This window comes from Oncorhynchus gorbuscha, linkage group LG03 (genome assembly GCF_021184085.1).
Source record: "Oncorhynchus gorbuscha isolate QuinsamMale2020 ecotype Even-year linkage group LG03, OgorEven_v1.0, whole genome shotgun sequence".
NCBI classification, from domain to species: domain Eukaryota; kingdom Metazoa; phylum Chordata; class Actinopteri; order Salmoniformes; family Salmonidae; genus Oncorhynchus; species Oncorhynchus gorbuscha.
This window is the reverse complement of record NC_060175.1, coordinates 87,986,456-88,012,654: the sequence shown is the minus strand read 5'-3', so window position 1 is coordinate 88,012,654 and position 26,199 is coordinate 87,986,456. Positions and strand designations below refer to the sequence as shown.

Genomic DNA, 26,199 nt, shown 5'->3' with positions numbered 1-26,199 from the left:
GCTTCTTTGCTGCCCTTCTTGACACCAAGCCATCCTCAAAGTCTTTGCCTCACTGTGCGTGCAGATGCACTCACACCTGCCATTCGTGAGCAAGATCAGTACTGGTGGTGCCCCGATCCTGCAGCTGAATCAACTTTAGGAGACGGTTCTGGCGCTTGCTGGACTTTCTTTGGCACCCTGAAGCCTTCTTCACAACAATTGAACCGCTCTCCTTGAAGTTCTTGATGATTTGATAAATGGTTGATTAGGGTGCAATCTTACTGGCAACAATATCCTTGCTTGTGAAGCCCTTTTTGTGCAAAGCAATGTTGACGGCACGTGTTTCCTTGCAGGTAAACATGATTGACAGAGGAAGAACAATGATTCCAAGCACCATCCTCCTTTTGAAGCTTCCAGTCTGTTATTCAAACTCAATCAGCATGACAGAGTGATCTCCAGCCTTGTCCTCGTCAACACTCACACCTGTCTTAACGAGAGAATCACTGACATGATGTCAGCTGGTCCTTTTGTGGCAGGGCTGAAATGCAGTGGAAATGTTTTTGGGGTTTCAGTTAAGTTAATCTGATCATAACATTCTAGAGTATATGCAAATTGCCATCATACAAACTGAGGCAGCAGACTTTGAAACAGACATTCTCAAAACTTTTGGCCACGACTATACACACACACAATTATAACATATTAGGAACACCTTCCTAATATTGAGTTGCACCCCCCAACCCCCCCTTTGCCCTCAGAACAGACTCAATTTGTCAGGGCATGGACTCTACAAGATGTCAAAAGCGTTCCACAGGGATGCTGGCCCATGTTGACTCCGATGCTTCCCACAGAAGTGTCAAGTTGGCTGGATGTCCTTGGGTTGGTGGACCATTCTCGATACACACGGAAACTTGTGTGAAAAACCCAGCAGTGTTGCAGTTCTTGACACCAACTGGTGTACCTACTACCATACCCCGTTCAAAGGCACTTCACTTTTTTGTCTTGCCCATTCACCCTCTGAATGACACACATACACAATCCATGTCTCAATTGTCTCAAGGCTTAAAAATCATTCTTTAATCTGTCTCCTCCCCTGATTGAAGTGGATTTAACAGGTTCCATCAATAAGGGATCATAGACTGACCAGGTGAAAACTCTCATGGAAAGAGTAGGTGTTCCTAATGTTTTGTATACTCAGTGTATATTTATAATCAATAACTTCAAAACAAATACATTTTAAATAAGCACTTCTTGGTATAAGCAATACTGTACATTTAAAATATATTTCTAAGATAAATAAATTTGACATGAATGTACGACTTTAATGTGGCAGGTAAGTGGAGTGCACCTGCATCCATTCTTCAACAATCTGAAGCATCAACAGACATACTGTATGACAGACTCAAAATGGTCCATGTCATTGGTTGACTCAATATTGTGTCCTGTTCACTCACGCTTACACAGCAATACATTAAATCTGTTCCAATATGTGTAGTGGCTTTTTTGTTTTACAACTAGATTTGGAAGAAGGATTCTTCTATTTAAATTGTGCACAAGCACCAATGCAACATTGAAGAGTAACCCTCGTGAGGAGGTAGATGGCAGATTTTTACAAGACATGATCCAGGCTAAGATATGGGACTTTCAACTAGTTGTGAAGGGTGTTTAGCTGGGCTGATGCCCACACTGATTGCTTGGTCCTTACTCTGTGATGTGAGGTTGCACGAAGTGGCCTCTTAGCCTGGTCCCAGATGGTCCAAGATCTCAGAAGTGCTGTCTCACGCCAGTGTGACCCTAGGAGTTGGCAAGACGGCACAAACAGTTCTGGGACCAGGCTAATGGCACCTGGGTGGCAATGGAGGTGGTTGGTGGTGTAGTGTCATGCAGGTCCAGCTAGGTGATACAGGGGACAGCCAGGGTGAAGGTGCAGGCTGTTTTGGGTCAAGGGCACACAATGGCAGATGGACCTCACGTTTGGTGTACCTCATGGAACATTAACTCCCGTGGGACGCGAGTCTGTGGGCCGTAGAGCGTTCCGGCCCGGCGCTCGAAGGCAGACACATTTTTCTTTACCACCTCGTCAAAAAACACAGTTGCTAACTGAGAGTGGAGCAAGGAGCGGAACTCAAACGAGATCTGTGTGGCAGGAAGGAAGGAGAGGGCAGAATGTCAGTCGGAGAAGACATACAAAAGAGAAAGAGGATAAGCTCTGTTAACGGATATAACTTAAGACTATTCACATGCACAAGGTCTATGCACAAATAGAGAGCAAGATTAGAAGAAAGTGAGAGGTTGGCAGCATGAGATAAACAAAAGGGCTGCAAGCTGGGGCTGTCATATTCACCGAAACGTCCACAGTGCAGGTGCGGGGATAACCAGGGATTCCAGGACTGAAGCGCCATATCGTCTCCAGGTGGTTAAAAAGTGTTCCATCTGTGCACACTGCCTAAAAAATGTAATCCAATAAGAAAGGGTTACTTAGAGTAATCTATCACCAAACCAACAATGATCATCACATATCTCATCATAATTCATGAATCCTCAATTAAGCGGGACTAAATGGGATTGCAAAACATCTGGTAACTTTCTCAAGAATCCCAGGTTTTCAAGAAATCCTAGTTGGAAGACTCCTGAAACCAGGAGGGAATAAGCAGGAAATCTGGAAGTTACTGGGATTTTTAAACCATAATTAAACAGGAGGGACTTACTTTGACCATGTGGGGTCGCACCACACTGATCATGGATGTGTATCGCTCTACGATGGGTGGGAATCCCACCTCTAGCTGAGCTTTGGAGTGGCCTGCCCTCTTCATGATGGTCTGGGACTTCTTACACCAGGGGACAAAGAGTTTGTAGTCATCCACGTTGGCTACCACATCATACATCTCCAGCATAGAGTACCTGAAGCAGCATAGCAAAAGGAGTTTGAAAACAACATTACATCCCTTCCACTTCGTGTTTCAAATAGGCTAAGCCCTATTTTTTCCTTTAATATGAAATCTATCTATGCATTCAAGCTCTCATTCAAGCCTGTAATGGCAGGGTAGCCTAGTGGTTAGAGTGTTAGAGTGTTAGACTAGTAACCGGAAGGTTACAAGTTCAAATCCCCGAGCTGACAAGGTACAAATCTGTCGTTCTGCCCCTGGACAGGCCGTTAACCCACTGTTCCTAGGCCGTCATTGAAAATAAGAATTTGTTCTTAACTGACTTGCCTAGTTAAATAAAGGTAAAATACATTTTAAAAACGACATACAGAAATAGCAAGTCCTACAATATATTCTATTTCATGTATGGTAGCATCTTACCCCAGTATCCTCCGCTCGGAGTACTCCTTTCTCTTATTTGTAAACCCCATGAAGTTTCTGCTGTGGGGAACTGATGTCATTGTGTCCCAATTCTGCTGATGGCAAAGCACTCTGGGAGTCCGAGTCATTACAATACCACATGATGACAAGTGTCTGATAGGGAAGGGAGAGAAAGGATCATGTTAAAAATACTGGAGTGTAACATCTCTAACAAACACACTTTTCCAGACAGGCTTCCTGCCTTTAGAGTCAGGGCAGAAATAATATATTGCCTGCAGGGGGAAAAGGTTGCCAATAGTGTCCTAACCTTCAATGTCTAGGACAAGCTACTGTATTCTGAGTAAACACATGAATGGAACTATGTGTAATGCGACCCACTCAGTCAGGTTACGTGAGGTGGCTTGCAGAGCTGGCATGTTTTGCTATTGGGGTCTGAATGTGCTCACTACAAATAACTGTGTGACAGTCATAAAAAATGTAATTACAGTCAGACAAAATTACAGAGCGCACGACTGACAAAGTGAAACCAACACGAAGAAAGCCACAATATGCATATACAACAATGGTGACATTGATAGGATTGAAAAGGGAACTTTTTAGGCCTTAATGCCAATTTGATGATTAATAGGAAGAACACAAGTTACTAATTGTTTATATTCTCTGAAAAAAACAGAATGTTCTTCAGTGTGGACCTATTTGAACCAGATGTGTGGGTGCTTTGCTGGAACAAAAACCCGCACCAAAGGGGATTCAAAGATATGCACAATGCGCATGCACAGCACTGATTGGTTAATTGTGTCACATGAAGTTATCAATTTATTAATCTCACCTGATAGTCTGTCTCATATGTTCTCTTGACCCCGCGGTGTGACATGGTGAGCGCCCAGAGCCTACAGCAATCTCCAAAAACTCACTCAATGTCCGCACACCCATCGGCATTCGCCGGGCAGTTGCTGCCATTGTATTTTGGGTTACTTTATCAGAACCTCAAGTAGAATAACGGTTCACGGAAACCGGATCTGTAGGTTTATGTTAAACACCGACTTTAGCCAATTTCGGATTGGCTATTTGAAGCCTTTCCCAGTCCTATTTCAAGGCATCCATCAACGTCAGACACCGTGTATATAAGCTTCAGTTCACTTATCCAAGTAGACTCAACCAAAAGGGCCGCGTTTACATAAATCGTTTATTTATTCCAAGCTCGATGTCCTGGGACGCTGAAGGTACATCAAATGCGAGTTCAAGTTTTTCCCCATACGGCGAAAACTCTTTATCTCGACCGTATCTGTTTAGTAAAGTAAACACCGGTATTGGTCAGGCTCATGGCCAGGGACACACTGTTCTAAAACAGAGCAACTGTCCTATCAGTGCATTGCTGCCACCAACTGTGTCGGAGGTATTACAATCCCAACCGCCCTGCTCCCAAAGAACATTACTGGGAGTAAGCAATGATTTATTATATAATAAACGAGTACCATTTTAAAATGGCGAGATTATTTTGAAATGCATTTAGTATATAACTGTAATTCTCCTCAAACATTGCCAGGCTTTCACATTGTCTGGGAGGGCAAAACGGGGGGCGTGGAACTGCGCATGTGCGTGATAGCAGAAATAACTAACAAACAAACATCAAGCAGAGACGGACAGCAAACACAGATTACGAACTTTCGTATTAATAACTAACAATCTACATGAGTTAATCGTTTAATATACCTTGCAGTTCCACTCTAATGAAGGAGCTCCGTCCTGGCTGACTTTGGGAGATGGGAGTACACAATATTACAGACCAGGTGATCTAGCAAGTAGTTAGCATGCTAACTAGCTAACGTTAGATGAAAAGCCTGGCTATTTGGCTGGCTAGTTAGCTAATCAAATGTTTTGATTGCATTTTCCTGAAAGTTGATCAGTTCCATAACGTTACTGATGCAAGTAAATGCAAGCAATGTGTCGTAGGATTGTTAGCTAAACCTCGGCGCGGCCTGATGCTGTCTGCCAACGGTTCACTTAGCTTACGTTAACTAGCTGCGATTCCTTGCTAACCACACAGTCTGACGTTCTCTTGTGCTTGTCTCCAGCTTCCACTGGTCCAAGCAGTTTTTAATCGAAATGCTGATGAAATTCAACTACTATTGCACAACAAGAAAGAGGACGTCAATGCACTGGTATGTTTGTGGTGCCACAGCACTGGCTCTGGTTTATTGTGTGTTGATATTGTAACGTAAGCTAGCTACTGTATCTCAACATTTCTCCAGTTATTGCAAGTAGAGGGGTGCCAGGTGGATCCTTTTCCCAATTCAAGTGATTAGGTTATTCTTTTGTATTTCCCTAAAACCTCATTTATATATCTACAAACAGTAGAATGTGAACAGAAGGCCTAAAGGCTTTTTTTTTTAGGCAAGTCCGTTAAGAGCACATTCTTAGTTTCAATGAGAGCCTAGGAACAGTGGGCTAATACATTTCAGGGGCAGAACGACAGATTGTTACCTTGTCAGCTTGGGATTCGATCTTGCAACCTTTAGGTTACTAGTCCAACGCTCTAACCACTAGGCTACCTGCCTGCCCAGTATCTCATCAATATACTTATTTGTGGCTGCCAGTGTAAGAGGGAGATGGATTTTGCGTCTTAATGTAGATGGTTCATTTGTCTTAACTTTTCCCACAGGACCAAGAGCGCCGTACAGCACTACATGCTGCTGCCTGTTTGGGGGATGTTCATATAATGGACCTCCTCATCAATGCAGGTGATTGTGACCAAAATTGACCAACCATTGTTAACTAAACAGAACTCTCCACGCCTGACCTGCTATATTTGCAATGAAAAGTGGTTTTTGGTCTATGTACAGTTGTAGTAACAATGTGTAGTGTCTGTTCATTAGTCTGAAACTTGAAATAAATGACTCAACCGTACTTGTCAAGGCCCTCTAATATTGCTCCTTGTTTTGTACACTCTCATAGGTGCAAATGTAAATGCTAAGGACCATGTGTGGTTAACTCCATTGCACAGAGCTGCTGCCTCCCGGAATGAAGTAAGCAGTGTTGCTCATGTGAAGACTATAAAGCACTGTATCAATGTTTGGTACTGTTTGGGTGTTGACAATAAGTGTTTTCTCAAGCCCAGTTTGATTTCTTCTCTCTTCAGAGGGCAGTGGGGCTACTTCTGCGGCAGGGAGCAGAGGCCAATGCACGAGACAAGTTCTGGCAGACTCCACTGCATGTTGCAGCTGCCAATAGAGCCACGCGCTGTGCAGAGGCCCTGCTCCCCCAGCTGAGCAATCTGAACATGGCAGACCGCACTGGCAGAACCGCCTTGCACCACGCTGCTCAGAGCGGATACATGGAGGTGAGGGCTGGAAATACTGTGTGCTTTTGGAACAGGGCTGTTTTTACAAACCATTTCAGGGTGGAGCTGTTGATCTAAGATCAGTTCTTTGATGAGGTTTAAAGGCGGTTGGCATCCAATATGTTGCATTACCGCCACCTACTAGACTGGAGTAAAACTCCCTTATACTTTGCTTGAATTTTTTAAAACAAATACTACACTACTCACAAAAAAATCCCACCCTACTCCACTATTTAAATCGATTTAGTCCTACTTCAGGCCAACTACCTGAAAGGATGGGACACCACCACTTAACACACCCTGTAACTCTTCTGATGTCAAATCTCGCACACCCCAATACCTCTCTGCAGCTGCCACCAAAACCTCTATTTTCTGCAACTTATGTTCCATCCCTGCAGTACAGTTGATAACCATTGCTGTAAATGCCAAAAATCCAATCTTACTGAAACATATATTACTTGTTTTATCCCTCTGTACTGGTTCATATCTACAATTATTTTTATAAACCTTTATTAGGCAAATCAGTTAAGAACAAATTCTTATTTACATTGACAGCCTAGGAACAGTGGGTTAACTGCCTTGTTCGGGGGCAGAATGACAGATTTTTACCTTGTCAGCTCAGAGATTTGATCTAGCAACCTTACGATTACTGACCCAACGCTCTAACCACTAGGCTACCTGCCTCCCCACTACTCACACCACTCCTCTCAGGATCCCTCCCCATTGACCCATCTTCCTCTACTTAATTCACTGCATCAGCATGTGACAACTTCTACACTACTCTAACCCTGGAAACATCAACCTACCTCTCTCGCACAGGACTTTTCTGATCCCCAGCCCCATGGGCACTCCTACAATTAACACATACCACTACTTCAGAGGGGTTGGGTTAAATGCAGAAGACACATTTCAGTTGAAGGCCTTCAGTTGTACACAACTGACGAGGTTGTGCACAATCAGCACGAACCCCTTTGATTGTAGCACTCAACACTGCATCCCACTTATAAAGCAGCTGCTTCATCTTCATGTTATTCTTCATCAAAAGCTACCGCAACGCTTTTCCATTTCAAGTAAGCGCGCTCTTCCAACCACCATCCAACTCTAGGATCAGTTCTCCCATCTTGTTCATTATAATTTTGAAGGAAAACCTGGTTATAGATCAGCATGCCTACTCTGAGATGCTTTAGTGAATAATGAAACTCTGTTTATATGTAATTTTTCCTCTTGTCTGTCCTCAGATGGTGAAGTTGCTGCTGAATAAAGGGGCCAACTTGAGTACCAATGATAAGAGAGAGAGACAGCCTATCCACTGGGCAGCGTACTTAGGTGAGTTGGACTCTGCACTGGGAAAACTCTTAACGTGATTTTCTTAGAGTACCGAATTATCAGAATTTCATAGAACTAGCTTGAATGGCAGGTGATAAATATTCAGTGTTTCCCAATTTTAAGTTGGGTGAACATTATGGATGTACTCCTCACTAGAGGGTGACATTAAAACAGTACTCACACTGCCTCTCCTATGTGACTTATAGGGCATCTGGAGGTGTTGAAGCTGCTAGTGTCTCGGAGTGCAGACAAGGGCTGCAAGGACAAGCAGGGCTACACCCCTCTCCATGCTGCCGCTGCCAGCGGACACATTGACATAGTCAAGTACCTACTGAGGCTCGGGGCTGAGGTGAGTGTAGAGGTCCAATTGTATTTATTTTACCAGGTTAGTCTCATTGAGATGAAACATCTCTTTTACAAGAGAAACCTGGCCAATATAGCAGTACACAAAGTTTCAAACATTTACAACACAAAGTACTACATTAAAAAAAAACATCTGACACATTTGAATAGGCACATTGGTTTTGGGAGGAGCGGTTCAGCTAGGGGTCAAACCATTGACTGCCGCCCAATTCATTTTCCACCAAAGATTTTACCCTGGCTTTAAAATGATTATAGGGGGTGAGCTCCTGTAGAAGTGCACCAGTCCCTCCTGCAGCAAAGCACCCCACAATATGATGCTGCCACCCCCGTGGTTCACAGTTGGGATGGTGTTCTTCGGCTTGCAAGCCTCCCCCGTTTTTCCTCCGAACATAACGATGGTATTTATGGCCAAATAGTTCTATTTTTGTTTCACCAAAAAGTACGATCTTTGTCCCCATGTGCAGTTGCAAACCATAGTCTGGCTTTTTTTATGGCAGTGGCTTCTTCCTTGCTGAGCGGCCTTTCAGGTTAAGTTGATATAGGAATCGTTTTATAGATACTTTTGTACCTGTTTCCTCCAGCATCTTCACAAGGTCCTTTGCTGTTGTTCTGGGATTGAATTGCACTTTTCGCATCAAAGTACATTAATCTCTAGGAGACAGAAGGCGTCTCCTTCCTCAGTGGTATGACGGCTGCGTGGTCCCATGGTGTTTACACTTGCGTACTATTGTTTGTACGGATGAACATGGTACCTTCAGGCGTTTGGAAATTGCTCCCAAGGATGAACCAGACCTGTGGAGGTCTACAATTTCTTTTCTGAGGTCTTGGCTGATTTCTTTTGATTTTCCCATGATGTCAAGCAAAGAGGCACTGAGTTTGAAGTTAGGCCTTGAAATACATCCATGGGTACACCTCCAATTGACTCAAATGATGGACATGACATAATTTTCTGGAATTTTCCAAGCTATTTAAAGGTACAGTCAACTTCTGACCCACTGGAATTGTGATACAGGGAATTACAGTGCCATGCGAAAGTATTCGGCCCCCTTTGCGACCTTTTGCCACATTTCAGGCTTCAAACATAAAGATATAAAACTGTATTTTTTTTGTGAAGAATCAACAACAAGTGGGACACAATCATGAAGTGGAACGACATTTATTGGATATTTCAAACTTTTTTAACAAATCAAAAACTGAAAAATTGGGCGTGCAAAATTATTCAGCCCCTTTATTTTCAGTGCAGCAAACTCTCTCCAGATGTTCAGTGAGGATCTCTGAATGATCCAATGTTGACCTAAATGACTAATGATGATAAATACAATCCACCTGTGTGTAATCAAGTCTCCGTATAAATGCACCTGCACTGTGATAGTCTCAGAGGTCCGTTAAAAGCCCAGAGAGCATCATGAAGAACAAGGAACACACCAGGCAGGTCCGAGATACTGTTGTGAAGAAGTTTAAAGCCGGATTTGGATACAAAAAGATTTCCCAAGCTTTAAACATGGGACGGAGATTTGTCTTCCAACAAGACAATGATCCAAAACATAAAGCAAAATCTACAATGGAATGGTTCAAAAATGGCCAAGTCAAAGTCCAGACCTGAATCCAATCGAGAATCTGTGGAAAGAACTGAAAACTGCTGTTCACAAATGCTCTCCATCCAACCTCACTGAGCTCGAGCTGTTTTGCAAGGAGGAATGGGAAAAAATATCAGTCTCTCGATGTGCAAAACTGATGGAGACATACCCCAAGCGACTTACAGCTGTAATCGCAGCAAAAGGTGGCGCTACAAAGTATTAACTTAAGGGGGCTGAATAATTTTGCACGCCCAATTTTTCAGTTTTTGATTTGTTAAAAAAGTTTGAAATATCCAATAAATGTCGTTCCACTTCATGATTGTGTCCCACTTGTTGTTGATTCTTCACAAAAAAATACAGTTTTATATCTTTATGTTTGAAGCCTGAAATGTGGCAAAAGGTCGCAAAGTTCAAGGGGGGCGAATACTTTCGCAAGGCACTGTATAAGTGAAATAATCTGTCTGTAAACAATTGTTGGAAAAATGACTTGTCATGCACAAAGTAGATGTCTTAAATGACTTGCCAAAACTAAAGTTTGTTAACAAGACATTTGTGGAGTGGATGATACACTTAGGTTGGAGTCATTAAAATCAGTTTATGTAAACTTCCGCCTTCATGTGTTTGTTTGTTTGTTTGTTGCTTAGCTAGCTCCTTATGTCTTGTGTGATCTTGTACTCTTTCAGCTGGATGAGCCTAATGCCTTTGGGAACACTGCTCTGCATGTGGCCTGCTACACAGGCCAAGAGGCTGTGGCCAATGAGCTGGTGAACCAAGGAGCTAACGTCAACCAGCCCAACAGGAGTGGCTATACCCCACTGCACCTGGCTGCTGTGTCCACCAACGGGGCCCTCTGCCTGGAGCTGCTGGTCAACAATGGGGCCGACGTCAACCAGCAGGTCTGTGCCCTTATTCATAAAGTGTCAATGAGTAGGAATACTGATCTCGGATTATGTCCCCACCTGTCCATGTAATCTTATTCATTATGGTCTAAAATGAAAAACTGATCCGAGATCAGCAGCTCTACTCTGAGGCTAATGCAATCAGTAGCCTTAGATGTTGTTTAATGGGTGGCGATGGGAGGATTTCTGTTCTCTGCCAGAATAGTTTGTCATATTTCTCTTCTCCCTTCGCTAGAGTAATGCAGGGAAGAGCCCCCTGCACATGGCAGCCATTCATGGACGCTTCACACGCTCTCAGATCCTCATCCAAAATGGTAACCATGACAACCCCTCTAACTGAATGACATGTTAGGATGCTTTATACAAGTCCTGTCCCACTGGGTCTCTGATTCTATGTTTGTTGTTAGGTGGAGAGATTGACAGTGTGGATAAATATGGCAATACCCCCCTCCATGTTGCTGCTAAGTACGGCCATGAACTACTGATCAGTACTCTGATGACCAACGGTGCAGATACAGCCAGACAAGGGATTCATGGGATGTTCCCGCTGCACCTGGCTGTGCTCTATGGGTTTTCAGACTGTTGTCGCAAGCTACTCTCCTCAGGTTGGTACTTCCATACATACACTACCGTTCAAATGTTTGGGGTCACTTATAAAATGTCCTTGTTTTTGAAAGGAAAACACTTTTTTTTGTCCATTTTAAAATAACATCAAATTGATCAGAAATACAGTGTAGACATTGTTAATGTTGTAAATGACTATTGTAGCTGGTAATGGCTGATTTAGGAATGTCTACATAGGCGTACAGAAGCCATTTTTCAGCAACCATCACTCCTGTGTTCCAATGGCACATTGTGTCAGCTAATCCAAGTTTATCATTTTAAAGGGTTAGTTGATAATTTGAAAACCCTTTTGTTTCAGAAGAAAGTCTTTGTTTCTGGCCATTTTGAGCCTGTAATCAAACCCACATATGCTGATGCTCCAGATACTCAACTAGTCTAAAGAAGGCCAGTTTTATTGCTTCTTTAATCAGAACAACATTTTTCAGCTGTGCTAACAATTGCAAAGGGGTTTTCTAATGATAAATTGGCCTTTTAAAATTATAAACTTGGATTAGCTAACACAACGTGCCATTGGAACACAGGAGTGATGGTTGCTGATAACGGGCCTCTGTACCCTTATGTAGATATTCCATTTAAAAAACTGCAGTTTCCAGCTACAATAGTCATTTACAACATTAACAATGTCTACACTGTTTCTGATCAATTTGATGTTATTTTAAATGGACAAAAAAAGTGTTTTCCTTTCAAAAACAAGGACATTTCTAAGTGACCGCAAACTTTTGAACGGTAATGTACATTATATCTGTATTTGATGGATCACTCCTGGTTGCCTCTTCCTCTCCCCTCAGGTCAGCTGTACAGTATTGTTTCATCTATGAGTAAGGAGCACGTACTATCAGCCGGGTTTGACATAAACACTCCAGACAACTTTGGAAGGACCTGTCTACATGCTGCTGCTTCTGGAGGGTAAGACACAGAATCACACTCCAAAACTTGACCCATTCTGAACTATTGGATAATATACCCAAATGAGTCTGTCATTCTCATCATCTTATTACTCACTTCTCCGCTGCTGACAGAAACGTTGAATGTCTCAACTTGCTCTTAAGCAGTGGTACTGACTTGAATCAGAGGGACCAATCGGGAAGGTGAGTTTTTGCCACTGATTATTTTCTTTGTCTGTGTTTGTACTCATGCTGGTGTGAGTACGAGATAGTAATATTATATGGAATAGTCAGTAATTTGAGATCACCTGGGTACTGTAAAAGCTCTTTCTGAACAGCTATTGTAAAAAGTACTTTATGAATACATTTGATTGATGCACTGATTATTAGTTGGGCCTTCTCTTGGTCTCTCAGGACTCCGTTGCACTATGCAGCTGCTAATGGGAGGTACCAATGCACTGTGACCCTAGTGAGTGCTGGCGCTGAGGTCAATGAGCCAGACCGTACAGGCTGCACTCCCCTGCACTACTCTGCTGCCTCCCAGGCCTTCTGCAGGTAGGAACTCGCACTCCATCGACAAATACACCAAGAAGCTTTCAGGAAACATAGCTGTGTTGAATTTGTGAATAAACGTGTTCATTCTGCACTTCCAGAATGGACCGACATTTCCCTGGGACTCTTCAGAGCGAGGAGGATGGAGATAAGGAGTCCTATTTGTTAGTTTACTGTCTGCAACCATTATTTTGTATCTTTTAAAAATTTGTATAATTTTCTACTGATTTAAAGATCCGCTTAAAGAACTCAAAATGTGTTGTTTATTTCATGACCCCTACTTGAATGTGGCTTTTGTCTGTTTTTGTTACTAGTTGCTTGGAGCATCTGTTGGACAACGGTGCAGATCCATCCCTGGTCAACTCTAAAGGTTACAGTGCTGTTCATTATGCTGCTTCCCACGGCAACAAGCAGAACCTGGAACTGGTAAGTCCTTCTGTTTGTGTTCAGTAACTTGTATAGCTCCAGCCATTTAGGTAAATTGTTTTTCATCATGACTTTGCTGTATCTGTGGATCATATTACATTATAACTCTTGTCCCTTTAGCTCCTGGAAATGTCCTTTAATGCCCTAGGAGACATTGAGAGCAGTATTCCAGTGAGTCCGTTGCATTTAGCTGTAAGTGTGCTTTTCATTCCTAAAATCCTCTCTGTTACTTTGTGGCTTGAGACTGAGTGTGTGTTTCGTATGGAGAAGATGCCTTGTTCATATAGAGCAGCCAAAACATGACAGCTTCCTGTCGTATCCCATCTCCTCTCCCCCTCAGGCTGATAATGGCCACTGGCAGGCGCTGAGTGTGCTGACAGAGACTGCTGCCTACGTAGATGTGCAAGATGCCTCGGGCCGCTCTGTGCTCTACTTGGCTTCCCAGAGAGGTTACGCCCGCTGTGTAGAGGTCCTGCTAGCCCAGGGGGCCTCCTGCCTCCTCAACGAGAACAGACACATGTGGACCCCTCTACACGTCGCAGGTACGGTCCCCCCCTCAGAACCAGATGTGGGTTGAAATTAGTTAGTTTATTTGCCATGTGTAATGAATACATGCAAGTATGTGTCCCTGTATATTGTTCAATATTAGCAAGTATAGAATAGCTTAGAAACAAAGCAGTCAGGGTTGAATATGTGATTGAATATTTGTTTCATATCAGCTGCCAACGGCCACACGGAATGTCTCCACATGCTGGTGGAAAGCGGGGAGGAGGCAGACCTTACCAATGTCACAGACACACAGGGACAGTGAGTGGTCTCTCTTTCTTGCTACCTGGCAGGAAACTTTGTTTTTGTAATGTAAACGTGTTGTTATTTACTTTTAATAACTACATATAGATACAGTGTTAGCAAAACAGTTTAGGTTGTTCACGGAAGATTTACAGAATCGCACATCCTGTCTGCTAGAATGCGTTGTTGTTGACGTTGTAATATAAATGACTGTGTGGGTGTGGTCTTCCCTGTCTTCCTCCTCAGGACCCCTCTGATGCTGGCCGTGCTAGGTGGCCACACAGACTGTGTCCACCTGCTGTTGGAGAAGGGGGCCTGGCCTGACGCCAAGGACAAGGGGGGCAGCACAGCCTTGCACAGAGGGGTGAGCTACACGCCTAGAGGCTTTTCACATTACTCAGCTGAGAAAAAGGTCAAATTCTTCAGCTACACCTAGCCTGTCTGGTTGTTGTGCGGTACAGAGGAACACTGCAACATTAGTTTGAAATAATTATTAAAACACTGTAAAAGTTAGAAATATAGCTGTGTAACTCTTTGTAACCTGTCCCATAGGCGGTGGTGGGCCGTGAGGACTGTGTGACAGCCCTGCTGGATCACGAGGCATCTGCCCTGTGTCGGGACGGCCAGGGTCGTACCCCCCTGCATTACGCTGCCTCCCACCGCTACACTGACATCCTGGCCAGTCTGCTGCGTGCCGCCACGCGCTCCGATCCTCTGGACTCCCTATTGGACCACGAAGAGTACACGCCGTCACACTGGGCCGCCTACCAAGGTCTGCGTGGTTATTGGTTACATCCCAAAACACCCTCTTTCAAGAAGGGTGTATATTACATGTATAAATGAAATGTGGGGGGAAAACAGTTTGTTTTGTAGTGTCTTTGTAATTCAAATGAACACACTTTTTTTCCTCCTATCAGGGCATGAAGGCTGTTTGGAGGTTTTACTTGAACACAAAACATGTAATAGCCAGGAGGGAAACCGCTTTACCCCATTGCACTGTGCTCTGTGAGTATTCTCTAATCAATGTTTTAAACATGATAATACAATGTGTTTGGGAAAGGATCAGTAATGATGGGTTCTATAAACGGGTTGGTTGTTTAGCAACAACTTGACATGGTTGGCTTAGACTGTTGACAACGTGAACTATATTTAGTCTCCAAATGTTTATTGAAAACATAAATACATTTGCACAATGAGCACTTGTCTCAAATACATCGTTACAATTGTTGGTTTGCTAGCGAGCTAATTTTAGCCATATTAGCATAGACATCAGTCAATACACCTCAAAACAAGACATGGTATCAATAATGATGAAACGAGCCCCCAATCATTCCCCACAGGGCAGCTTCTTGTCATTGTTGCTAGTTATCTGACCTTTCAGAATCGTAACAACGCACGCCTTCCGGCCACATCGACGTGCGCATCTCTTTTGTGACGTTATCAGTCAACCCGTCTTTGTGGTGATCTTTTGATGTTGTGTGATGCTGCAGAATGAATGGCCGTAGTGGAGCTGCAGAGATGCTGTTGGAATCTGCTGGTGTACAGATGGTTAACACCAGGGATACTAAAGGAAGGTAAGTCAATTGAGGGCAAGGTGTCATTACCTTACTAGATGTTTACTTGGGTATCTCCTGTTTCATTGGTATGTCTTCTGTGCTGTACCTCTGCGCTCAGTGTGGACTCCAGATTTGATCTCCTGTTTCATTGTCATGCGAGACTGACTTCACCAAGGTCAGGCTGCCTCTCTTTGCCTGTAGGACCCCGCTTCATGCCGCAGCGTGCGCCGAGGACGTGTCGGGGCTGCAGCTGGTCCTACGCCACGGCGCTGAGATCAACGCCGTGGACCACACCGGACGCTCTGCTCTCATGGTTGCTGCTGACAATGGACAGAGTGGCACCGTGGGTAAGTCTACGGAACACATTTTCGTTGATGTTTTGATAAAGGATAGAGTTTAGCAGATTCTCTCTCATCAGTCTCTGAAGAAGAATGAACTACCACTTGATTGGAGTGAATTCATTATGTGTTGGGTAGATTTGTAAAGAGGAATCTTGTTTAATTTATCTCTTGATTCTCCCCTGGTGTCCCCAGCCATCCTCCTGCAACGGGCCAAGGCTGACCTGACACTGCTGGACGACAATGGAAACACTGCCCTGCATCTGGCCTGCAGCAAGGTAAGCAGCCCTCACAATATCATCAGAGCTCGGAAAGAAATGGAGCATAACATAGCATTCAAGCTTTCAGCACCTCTCTGATGAACGGAGATTAATGAAGTGCATGTATTGATGATGGTTGATGTAAGCATGTTTCTGTATTTGTCTTGCAGGCTCATGAGATGTGTGCCCTGCTGATTCTGGGGGAGATCCATAACGCTACCCTCGTCAATGCAACCAACGCTGCACTGCAAATGCCCCTGCATCTAGCAGCACGCAACGGTATGGCCACCGTGGTCCAGGCACTGCTGAGTCGAGGAGCCACAGTGCTGGCAGTGGATGAGGAGGGTAAGGAGAGACACTATTCCATCTTTCTCAAAACCTTGTCTTCATTTTAACATAATGCTATGGGCTTTCTTATTGATTTCTGATTGTTACTTACTTAGGCCTTTTTCTCCTCCTCGAGCATAGACCACAGACACTAGAAAGCTGTTGTCTATGGCCTATCTGGTCTGATGGTGTTTTTGTTGTTGACCAGGCCACACTCCAGCCCTGGCCTGCGCCCCCAACAAGGATGTGGCTGACTGCCTGGCTCTGATCCTCTCTACCATGAAGCCTTTCCCATCTCTGGACCCTTCCTCGTGCTCCTGCTCCTCTTCCTCCTGCCCCTGCACCTCCATCTCTGTCTCCTCCATCTCTGTCTCCTCCTCCATCTCCCCCGGTCTCAACCTACTGAAGCACTGCGGCATCACCGCAGCCTGCACACCCCTGCCCAACGGAAGCCTTCACCATCACCACGGCTAAGTCAAAGACCACCATGGCGCCGCCATCGGCCTGGACGGGTGCCTTTCTGAGTGAGGTCATCCTACACCTACAATCTGACACCACTACAACCACCACCACAGGGTGACTCCCTTGAGTACACCCACCTACATGTGTGCGCGTATGGTCTTCTCCTGAAGTGCAGTCAAACCTATATGCAAATAGAGCCCACAGAATCTATCTCAGCTCTGTAGTAGTTAGTGCTTAACGCAGAGAGACTGATCTCTCTTTCTGTAATGTCACTGGAATACCGCTGTTTGTCCCTAAATGGTTGCTAATAACCAACCACAAAAATCATCTAAATAATCAATCCCTTTAAAAAAATGTCCCGCAAATAGGTACTTGTCAGCACAGAAAAATGACTGACAGCTTAAAGGACTTTTTATTCTCCTTTTTGTGTTTGTTTGTAGTCTCTTGTTTAGTCACTTCTCATTATCATTCAGTATTTAATATTATATCAGAAACTAGGACTAGTAGTGGTGGCCTTGAATAGGAATGCACAGCCTTCCCCAAAGGAGAATGATCAAACGGGTTAAAGTAGGGTAGAGGACTTGATGAAGGAACCATACAGAAGGAAGTCCTGCCCAAGAGTGCAATGCTAAAATATATCTATTCTGACTTTTTTTTAAAAATGATTATAATATGTACCTTGTGTAGTAGCCTATATTTAAACTTTTAGCCTAAAATAGTTTGTCAATTTCATAGAGCTGCTAAAGTTTGAAAAATGTATATGTAAGCATGTCTCCTTGCAAAGGAGTACAGTGCTCAGGTTGAGATTTTAGCATCAATTTATTCTCAATGCTGAAGTATTGTCTACAACACAGTTTTGTGTTTACTAAGCTAGAATGTGGTTCAAAGCATATCAGTTATGACCAAAGGTGATCATCACTACTATGGCAAAACAAAAATATTTATTTGAGATGTACTGTATAGAGAAAGACGATAGATCGATCTTGAGATACCTCGATAAATAATTTTGCAGCTGCTGAACGATTAGACAGGGAGAGTAGTAGCAATGAGGCCTTGGTTATTTAGTTTGCCTTTGGGAGCGGGCTCGCCCCATTGCACCTCAGTGAAGCCTCTTGTATTGTGAGCACTTTCTCTTGTATTCTGAGATTACTGCTCAGTCATCTTAACCAGCCATTTCAATTGATTTCTCTTTTTTTTATCATTCTCTAAAGACTTTGGTACATTGAATGGGATTATTTCCCCAAATTTGGCCTTGGTCAATCTGAAATTGAATTTATACTGAACAAAAATATAAATGCAACATGCAACAATTTCAAAGATTTTACTGAGGTCATATAAATTCATATTTTACAGTTCATATAAGGAAATCCGTCAATTTAAATCAATTCATTAGGCCCCGATCTGTGGATTTTATGACTGGGTGTACAGATCCAGAGCATCCCAAACATGTTCAATGGGTGACATGTCTAGTGAGTATGCAGGTCATGGAAGAACTGGGACATTTTGCAGCTTCCAGGAATTGTGTACAGATTCTTGAGATATGGCACCCCATGGGCCTCAGGATCTAGTCACGCTGTCTCTGTGTATTCAAATTGCCATCGATAAAATACAATCGTGTTCGTTGTCCGTAGCTTATGCCTGCCATACCATAACCCCACCAACACCATGGGGCACTTTGTTCACAACGTTGACATCAACGTGTGGTCTCAGACGATACCGCAGGTAAAGAACCCAAATGTGGAGGTGCTGGGCTGAGATGGTTACACGTGGTCTGTAGTTGTGAGGCCGGTTGGACATATTGCCAAATTCTCTAAAACAATGTTGGTGGCTTATGGTAGAGAAGTTAATATTAAATTCTCTGGCAACAGCTCATTCCTGCAGTCAGCATGCCAATTGCACAGTCCCTGAAAAAACATCTGTGGCATTGTGTTGTGTGACACAACTGCACATTTTCATGGACTTTTATTGTCCCCAGCACAAGGTGCACATGTGTAATGATCATGCTGTTTAATCAGCTTCTTGATATACCACACCGGTCAGTTGGATGCATTATGTTAGCAAAGAATAAATGCTCACTAACAGGGATGTAAACAAATTTGTGCCCAAAAATTGAGGAATACTTTTTGTGCGATTGGAACATTTTGGGGATCTCATTTTTCTGCTCATGAAACATGGGACCAACACTTTACATGTTGCGTTTAATATTTTTGTTTGGTGTTCTTCAGAAATTAAGAGATGGAGCAATACCACTGTTCCTCTCAACGCTTGTATCTTGACTAGTACAATGGTCAGTCCTAGTATGAGATTGAAATGCTCTTTCGTTTTTGTATAATATAAGCAATATTTACTTTCTGGCATTTGAACGTTATTGAAAAGACAATCATAGTCTCAAGGGCTTTTGTTTCCTTGGTAATCTTGTTTGATCACTTTATTTTAGTTCTGACACTAGGCCTAGCTACATGGACATGATCTGTTCTAGACTAAAGACTGTAGTTGCTGTGTCAAGGCATTTTTCTGTGCCAAGAAAACATTTAAATTGATTGCCACCATGGCATCTCATTTAGAACCATATGACATCTTGGCAGTATGAATGCAGGATGGCAAAATAAGACGAACCCTAGGATCTCACCCACTTAATTAGACCTGTGAATCTGGTAAGAAGAGGATTCCTTGGTTGGGCTTGATTGGTCATGTCTCCAGATAGAAGTCATGACTTACTAGAGATAATTGAAAGCCCGGTAGGTTGGCAGGGTTACTGTAGGAATGAACTGAAAAAACAAATGTTACACTCATATGGGCAGTAGTAGTACTTGTGTTTTTAGTAAAGCCAAAAAGTGTAATTCCTTTTTGCTACGTGGTATTCCTTTTGTTACACGTGTATCTTGTCTGGTGGTACTACATTGTAGATTGTATCAGACCACTGGAGCTCATTGCTCAACTTAATTTAAATATTTTTTACACTACCATTTCTATTGCATCATCAGTGGACAGCTACATTTCACAGATTCCGGACTAATTTACATATTTATTTGATGCTTCACCATAACATCTCTTGATGATGGCTAAATGACATGCCTTAGTTCTTTCTGGATGATAAAGATGAGGACCTAATCTAATGGACTAACAAGTCATGTGGTGCCCAACAGTCGGTGTTCTGTGTTGTCTGGGGTAGAGGAGGAACAAAGGGAGTGTTTTAGTCTTTGGTGTCATGTGTAAACAGTTAATAGTCTCAGGCTGTGTGGAGCCAGTAAGCATATCACATGGATTGATAACATGCAAGTCATATTGACATTTTGTGATATGCATACAGTTCTATAGTTATTCATTCAACCCTGATCCAAGGCACTTATTGAGGTAGTTATGCACTTTAACACGTTCAGTGTCTTCGTGTGCATTATCACTCTGAATAGTGCATATGTGTTGTAGCTACATGAGCAAGTCTGCTTTGTGGGAGAGAAGAGGTGCAAAACAGGTCATGGCAAAGATTGCAAGGTATGTATGTACTGTTGCTTAATTGACAGATTTAACTTCAAAACTCTCAGGGTCTAAAATGGTCAGTCGTCCACACATGGTCCAAAATCCAGTTATCACAATGTGGTTTGTTCGATGCCAGTCCTTCTGGTTAGTCCAGTGAATTAGTTAGGCTTGTTTTCACCATGCTTGCATCCTCCTCCCATGACTCCACATTGAGCAACATCTGTATGTTGTATAACAGACACTGATTACATCAATAATCCAACAGCAGGTGTGTCTGGCTAGCAGGTCAGAAATAGTTTTCTTCTTGCAATGCCCTTGTCCAGCAGATGGCACCAGTTCTCCTGCATATATCCCATCTGGACCTCTATCCATATATATGTGTTCCATTGCTTGACAGAGAACTCATTATAAAGGAGCTTGAGATCATTCTTCTGACTTTAAAGAAACAATTAAATGGGACATTTCTCATTTGTAGCAATAAAGAGCGTGTGAACAATGTGTGCAGCACAAATATTGCACTGCCTTCTACTGTATTTAAGCTAATCCAACAAAGCATTTTAGTAATTTATCAGATGCTCTTATCCAGAGCGACTTACAATTGAGTTATTGTGCAAATCTTAGGTCACAGTTAAGGCCTTATTTGCCAAAGTACATTGGATTAAAAAACAAAAAGATAAATTCCGAGAACATGGAATGTACACACTGACTCCAAATATGACCCATGACTTCACTGGCAAATGTGAATATGGGGTCAAATTGGAACAATTATTTTCTCCTGACCTTTTGAACTACTGCTCTGGCATTCATTAAATTTACCAAGTAGCAGCATGAAATAACTGTCATGTAAGTTTAGTCTTCCTGTTATGGGTCTTGTCTCTTGAATGTGATCGAGCTATACCTATAGGTCCCTATGTGTTTGTCATGCATTGACAATGGAAACAGCAGGTTAGAGAGTTTGAACATTCATCTGTGTTAATACCATTGAGATAGCCTTACAATATATTTTGAACAGAAAATTAGACTACGCTGTAGTTGCTTTAATTGTTTTGCGTTAATTGATAGGAAAATACACCTAGCTACATCCATTTAGTGCCATAGAAACCTTTATTTGCCTTCAAGCATAATAGTCATATTTGGTCAGTAACTCATTTCTTTGTTGTGTTTGTTGGGACTCATTTACCCAGATAGCCATGGTTAGAAAGTAAAATAAAAATGGTATTAAGCTCTGATTTGAAACATTGCTGTCACAGATAGAGGTCCGAATGTCAGTGGTGACTAATGGTTTGCATTACTACTTAGTACTGATCGTACGGTGGAAACTAGGAAGAGGAAAGCAATCAGGACAGACATGATAGTCTGGAAAAAAGAATGGATGCAAGATTTGTTAAAGTATTTATAATTGGACAGACTTTGTAACAAGTCGGCAATGATATAATAATAATGATCAAAATGTATGTTAATTTCTTTGTAATAGCTGGTTTTGTAATTATTATAGGAACTGTTTTTAATGTTGGCAGATGTGTGGTTAACAGGGAATAGATTTACCTCGATGGATGCCCCTATTCTTACTTGAAGTATCTTTCATAGAAGGAAAATGTAAAATTTTCATTCACAGCCTAGCCTTAACTTTAAAGCAGAGGAACCAATATCTTGCAGTACCTACTAAGTTATGACACGTGACCCCTCTGGAGTTCCATTTCTCAGTGGAACTGATCAAATCTCTGCTGATTTTGCTATTATGGTGTGCATCCCAAATGGTACTGTATTCTCTACACAGTGTACAACCTTTGACCAAAGTTGGTCCTTGGTCAAAAGCAGTACACTGTTTTAGAGAATAGGGTGCCATTTTGGATGAGCACACACATATCCTTGGGTGTCTGGAAGCACACATCCAATGTTAATGGCGAACAACTCAAGGTTTCCCTGAGATTGTTTTGGGATTTTGGCATAGTTGCTACATTGAGTGAAAAACATTAATTGGATTTGACTTATTACCGGTCTAGTTCAGTTTGACAAATCTCCAAAACCAAATAACGCTATTAATTTAAGTACCCGTTGGAGAGAAGACAAAGGGCAAAAATAAAGTCTACCTTGTTATAAATGCAAACAGTTGTCAATTTGATTCTAAAGATTTAAGTTCTGGTACGTGAAGAGCAGAAATGTGTAATTCAATGAAGGTCTTGAGGAAAAATAGTGTGAAAACACAATCTATAGTGTGGGGGGGGGGAGTACTATGCAGTAATTATTTACCCCCTCAAGTTGGTGAATGTGGGTTAGTAAATATGGGAGGATTTTTCTAGCTTTCCCCCTGCTTGTGGTCTCATTTTTTTCCCTTCATCCTTGCTTGGTATTTTGTTCTCCATCAGTTGAACCTGTGTGATAACCAGCACAGAGGTGGCATGGTGCCTTTTCATGTGTTTCTAAATGAATGTTGTAGCTACGGCATGGTCTTCCATTTATACCTTCCGGAAGTCTTATGAATTCCATGTAAAATAAGAGCACATCTCTCTGAAAACAACACTCAACCTTTGTGATGTTTGATAAAATAAGCAACTGTTGTTTATGTTCTTGGCCTATTCCGTGTGCATGCTATGGATCTCTGCGCGTGAGTCCTGTCATATGGTGAATCCGAGTGTACCATCATACCTGATGTTGAACACCAATATTGGAGTTTTTTTATTTTTTATTTTGAAAGCACAAATCCAAACATGGAACCATATTTTTTGACGATACCTCCAAGCAAAGATGTGGCGGTTAGAGCCAAGAAGAGTTAGAACGAGGGGGTCACAAAGAGAAGGAAAGCATGGGATTGGATAGTCATTACCAGTAACTGTAGTCTGAGCATATCAATTTAAATGTATTTATACTTAGATGTGCTAACTGTACAGAATAGTTCAGGTTGTGAAGTCATATTAGGGTACATAACAGTAATAATGATAATGTTTTGGTCGTAATCGTGTGGTGTTTTTGCATTATTAAAAGTAGTGGTTCATCAGTAGCGGTGTGCAGTGTTAAGCATGTGATCATTCTGTTGAAGTGGTCTAATATAACATGCGTCGTATTCTAGTAGCATTAGGGCGTGATGAATCATCCTCGCTTTTTAAGCTGACCTCCCTTTTGAAGTGGATGAAAAAGACGAGTGCAATAAACTTATCATTTGCTTCCTCATGTAAAAAAATCAAGTAACTTTCTGTAGCTGGTTAATGCAGTGGGATTGTAAACCCTCCTTGCTGCTTCGCATCCAGAGAAGTGGCACTAGGATGTGAAGAACTGCATTCTTACAACTGTGATGTTCAAGTATCAAAGCTGCTTTCTCATAAGGGGGACCATGATACATTAACTGTGTGTATTGTGTTAGAGGCATTTTTGGGATTCAATCTCCTTGAATGTGAATATTTTGATTGCATGTCAAGGTGTGTATGTATGCATCTTCCTCCGTATCAAATTAAATATTGTCTGGCCGTAAATTAAGTGTATTAAAGGAATTATGAAATGCCTTGTTTTCAGAAAACATTAAGGGAGACCTCCCATTCATTCCCCCTCACTAATCTTAAAATATGTGTTACGTTAAGCTTTCTGCAGCTGTTCTGATCATGTATGTTTTAGTATCAATAATGGAGGTGTGTTGAAATGGTGACCCATGGGTTACATTAACAAAACTACGTAAGAATTATTACAAGCAACTACTTAAAAGAAACAGTGTTGCACATGTATGTTTGTTACTTTGGGCAAGTAACCAAGCCTGTCTAAATCAGACATATAGATGACAATGAAAGGTAGGGAATGAAAGGTGTAGTAGCATGAGAACAGCCTAGTGCTTAGGGTATAATGTGTTGACATTGTTAGAAGCCCTGTGATATTAGTTGTAGAATAACATTCCCCTTGAAATGACCTTTTTAACCAGCAGGGGAAGGAAATGTTCTTACATTGTTTGCCACTATTGGCAGTAATTTGCTGTAAAAGCACATAGACATACTCTTAGAATAAGCACAGGATCAATGCCAATTGCCCATTTATTAGCTTAGAGTGTAGCCTCCTATTGGGAATTGCCTTGAGATGCGCGGTCACCCACAATGAAGTCTGGGGCCAGATATTATCATTGGAATCCGTAAGGGACCACAATGGTGATTCACATAGTCTCTTTGATACCATCCGTTGGAGGTACACGATGGTAATGTGCTCAAAGCAGTACAGAATAATGGATACATTCATTGGCATATCCTGTGACTTGTTGGTCCCTTTGCTGATTCCTTAGTTTATTCTGCAGCACCTTAACTGAATGAACTGATGAAGACCGACTACGGGTTAGTTGTCCGTTTCACTCCGTGGCTTATGTATTGTAAATACTATGGACCCCATACCAGGAAAGGAGGAGGAGTCTAAATCAGGGCACATCAATAGTTACAATGAAAAGGTTTTTTAATGTACCTTAAAAAAAAAAATGGGTTTGTCAGCTAAACATTCCAAAAGTTTTGCAAGCTTTGCTGTTGGGTAACAGAACAGTCTAAACTGCTTTGCTGTTGAATAGTAGTAACTGACATCTGGCATAGGCCTAGTCTACATGCTGTGTGTTTGTCAGAGAAAGGAAAGATTCCCTATTTAACTCTTACCTCATTTACAAACCTGCAAATACTATTCTACTGTGAGTAGAAAATGCCATCACCAGCATGTGCTCTAGACCTGTGATGACAATGGCAACAGGACCAATGACGTAGCGCGATTTCAACATTTGAGTTAACATGAATAGTCAACGCCTCTCACTTTCTTAATTCTGTAAGGCTCATGCATATAATGGTATTATCCATGTAAATACACTTGTCTTTTTCAATAGTAGCATTTTTCCTACCTCCCATACATTGCAGCTAGAGTTAATCTGCACCTGTTTTGACAAACAAATATATACACAATAGCCTATGGGAACTGAGAATTTGACCATGAACAATAATTCAACTTGATGAAGTGTGCTTGATTGTATGTATAATTGTGTGTGTTCATGAGATTTATGATACGCATTTCTACAACAAAATACCACTGGGATGTGAAGCCAGACTGATGTCTTTTTAAAACCTAATTTCTCCATTCTTCTGCTTTCATGTTATGCTCTAGTCTCTTAATGTTTACAGCTTCCTGGAATGTGAATTTTGGTTGGGTTAGTTATTGCATATCATATTTTTAACAGTGGAGACCGGTTATATGCATTAATATATTCTGTACGAGGTTGAATTTTGTTCCCCTCAAGCCGTATGCCTTCAGAAACACTAATCCACTCAATTTGATAGGTGTTTGCCTTCCCACTGTCATTGTGCATCAGCTTTAATGCTAGAATCCTTAATTGAAACAAAAGCGGATACCCCACCTCTGTTTTGGTAAAAAGCTGACGGCTGGGCCTGGAGAAATGGACAGAGCTATGGATGCAAGGACTGACCACCCATGATATAAAATATAGTTAACCATGTTGAGGCTATACAGTGTTTGTTTACCAACATTGTAAAACGAATAAAACATGTATATTTGGGGTTTTAATGGGGTATGATCGTTGAATTTATGACAAACTATTCTTCAATAATAAATGGCCATAACATTAATTTAAGTCCAAAAATGAATGTAGGAACTAAAGATTCTAGCTTTAATTCCATGGCGATAGAGGACAGGGTGAGAAGTCTGGTTTCTGACCAGACACACACTCACCCTGCCCCTCATTCCCACACAAGGAGA

At 42.1% G+C, this 26,199-nt stretch overlaps 2 protein-coding genes across 4 annotated transcripts; one reads left to right on the top strand and one right to left on the bottom strand.

The window, feature by feature from the left end:
- Positions 1–1,097: 1,097 nt before the first annotated feature.
- LOC124032155 (coenzyme Q-binding protein COQ10 homolog A, mitochondrial-like) lies at positions 1,098–4,618 on the bottom strand. Of its 3 annotated transcripts, none has more exons than XM_046344308.1 (5): positions 4,114–4,618; positions 3,285–3,437; positions 2,688–2,880; positions 2,324–2,425; positions 1,098–2,115 (listed from the first exon to the last, which is right to left on the bottom strand). In XM_046344308.1, exons 1-5 carry the CDS (start codon positions 4,242–4,244, stop codon positions 1,948–1,950), a joined length of 747 nt encoding a protein of 248 aa, XP_046200264.1. In that variant the 5' UTR covers positions 4,245–4,618; the 3' UTR covers positions 1,098–1,947. The 3 variants fall into 3 exon arrangements, with proteins under 3 accessions (XP_046200264.1, XP_046200266.1, XP_046200265.1); XM_046344310.1 differs by lacking the exon at positions 4,114–4,618 and adding an exon at positions 3,977–4,000; XM_046344309.1 differs by lacking the exon at positions 4,114–4,618 and adding an exon at positions 3,663–3,794.
- A 277-nt stretch (positions 4,619–4,895) lies between these two features.
- LOC124032153 (serine/threonine-protein phosphatase 6 regulatory ankyrin repeat subunit C-like) lies at positions 4,896–18,555 on the top strand. The gene is made up of 26 exons (XM_046344303.1): positions 4,896–5,074; positions 5,360–5,446; positions 5,947–6,025; positions 6,240–6,310; positions 6,424–6,624; positions 7,863–7,950; positions 8,157–8,299; positions 10,574–10,786; positions 11,025–11,103; positions 11,197–11,394; positions 12,202–12,319; positions 12,433–12,501; positions 12,712–12,852; positions 12,951–13,013; positions 13,164–13,275; positions 13,396–13,467; positions 13,616–13,817; positions 13,995–14,082; positions 14,311–14,428; positions 14,617–14,836; positions 14,982–15,069; positions 15,555–15,638; positions 15,822–15,967; positions 16,154–16,236; positions 16,389–16,563; positions 16,754–18,555. Exons 1-26 carry the CDS (start codon positions 5,048–5,050, stop codon positions 17,017–17,019), a joined length of 3,231 nt encoding a protein of 1,076 aa, XP_046200259.1. The 5' UTR covers positions 4,896–5,047; the 3' UTR covers positions 17,020–18,555.
- The last annotated feature ends 7,644 nt before the right edge of the window (positions 18,556–26,199 follow it).